The sequence below is a fragment of the Nestor notabilis genome, unplaced genomic scaffold (genome assembly GCF_000696875.1).
Source record: "Nestor notabilis isolate BGI_N333 unplaced genomic scaffold, ASM69687v1 scaffold17753, whole genome shotgun sequence".
Taxonomy (NCBI): Eukaryota; Metazoa; Chordata; class Aves; order Psittaciformes; family Psittacidae; genus Nestor; species Nestor notabilis.
In genome coordinates this window covers 1,715-3,479 of record NW_009920756.1, presented here as the reverse complement: position 1 = coordinate 3,479, position 1,765 = coordinate 1,715, and the positions used below count along the sequence as shown (strand labels likewise).

General features: G+C 59.8%; 1 protein-coding gene across 1 annotated transcript; it reads right to left on the bottom strand.

Annotated features, from left to right (window-relative positions):
- Window positions 1-236: 236 nt before the first annotated feature.
- LOC104402857 (homeobox protein aristaless-like 3) lies at window positions 237-1,634 on the bottom strand (the record flags this gene model as incomplete). The annotated part of the gene is made up of 2 exons (XM_010010841.1): window positions 237-299; window positions 1,366-1,634. Coding segments are annotated over 2 exons (332 nt in total), but the record flags the coding sequence as incomplete, so codon positions are not given.
- Between the last annotated feature and the right edge of the window lie 131 nt (window positions 1,635-1,765).

Genomic DNA, 1,765 nt, shown 5'->3' with positions numbered 1-1,765 from the left:
AAATGGAGGGGGACGTAAAGCAGCATCGTCCTGAATGTGGCAAAATGTGATGCTGCTTTAATTCCCCCCCTTTTCCATCCGGGACCATGTGTTTTTGCCAAGGATGGCTGGAGCCACGTGGAGAGAAGGGGCAAACACGGGTGGTGGGATGCATCCCACAGGGAGCGATGGGATGGGATCCCTGCCCGGGACGGGTGATGGGGGGGGGAAGAAGCAGCCCTGGTGCCAGCTCTCACCTCCTGGATTTTCCCATAACGTTCCCGTTTCCGCCACTTGGCTCTTCGGTTCTGGAACCAGACCTGGGGGATGGAGGAGGGGGCTGAGCTGAGACACCTCCGGGGGGAGATGGGGCAGCCCCTGCCCTGGTCCATGCTCATCTTCCCGGCAGGAAAAGAGCCCTAATGCCATATCCCAGCATCCTGGTACACTGGAAGTGAGTGGAGGAAGCCGCCCTTGTGCACAGCCCTGCTTCAGCTCACCAGCCATATAATATATAGCTACATATATGTATGTGACCTTATAATATATGGCTATATCCGTATAATATATGGATAATACCTCTTATCCCTCTTGGAAAACCAGTGCTCCTGCTCCGTGGATGCTCCTTTTCTCTTCTTTTTGTCCTTCTGGATGCTGTTTACCCCAGGTTTTGATGCAGAATGAGGCTCTTGGAGCCCTGTGTGGTCACTTTGACCCACCTGCATGTCCCCCCTGTGCTGCTGGATGGGGCTGGGGACCGGTGCTGGATGCAGGACTGGGATGTGGGATGCAGGACCAGGATGCTCACCCCAGGGTTATAGGTAATTGCATCTAAATCCACCCCAAATCAGGGCTTGGAGTGGGTGCCTTGTCCCCAGCCCCTGCCCCAGGGGGAGGGCAGCACCCAGCACCCCATGGGTGCTCCCTGCTTGCTTCGTGTCCCGCCTGCCTTCCCTTTTCTCCCTGCCGGGTGCCCCCTCCAGCCGCCTCTTCCCACTGGGAGCCTCAAACCAGATGGAGATGCCTCTGGAAGTAGCTCCGTGGCCTGGCGCCAGGGGGGTGAGGGAGGTCCTCATCCTGCCCCGCATCCTGGGATGTGCTGAGCAGCCCCGTCCCTGGGCTGGAGGGAGCTGAACTGGGGGTTGAGGTGGGAAAGGGGTTGGGGATTGATGGATGCACAGGCTGGGATCCCATTAGGGAATGCTGGCGGGCCAGATTCCAACCCCTCGGGTGCTGCAGAGAAGGGGACAAGGGGAGAGAGCTGAGAGAGGCAACTGGCACCGGTGGGTGAAGCCAGCGCCTGGGCTGGGATTTAGCATCATTCTCCTGGGAAAACCACCTTCTAGCAGGGAAAACATCCATGCTCCTCCCTCTGGGAGCCAGTACCTGCACCCTGGCTTCGGTCAGGTCCGTCTGTAGCGCCAACTGCTCCCGGGCGTAGACGTCGGGATAATGCGTCTTCTGGAAAACCTTCTCCAGCTCCTCCAGCTGGAACGTGCTGAAGGTTGTCCTGTTCCTCCGCTTCTTGCTCGGTACCCCGTGTAGGCTGCCCAGGGGGGCTCCCATTGGACACCCCAGTTCCCCCAGGGCTTTGGGGGGCCCCCGGCAGGGTGCGGGCATCGCCTGGTACCCACCTTTGCACCCCTTCTCGCTGCCTGGCAGGGGAGAGGCACAGGATGGGGTGTTAATGGTGCTGATGAAGCCAAGACAGCCCCAACCCTCCTGCACGGTCCCCATCGCCCCAGGAGGGTGTTGAGGGACGGTTCCAGGGGAAAGGGGCCCAGGA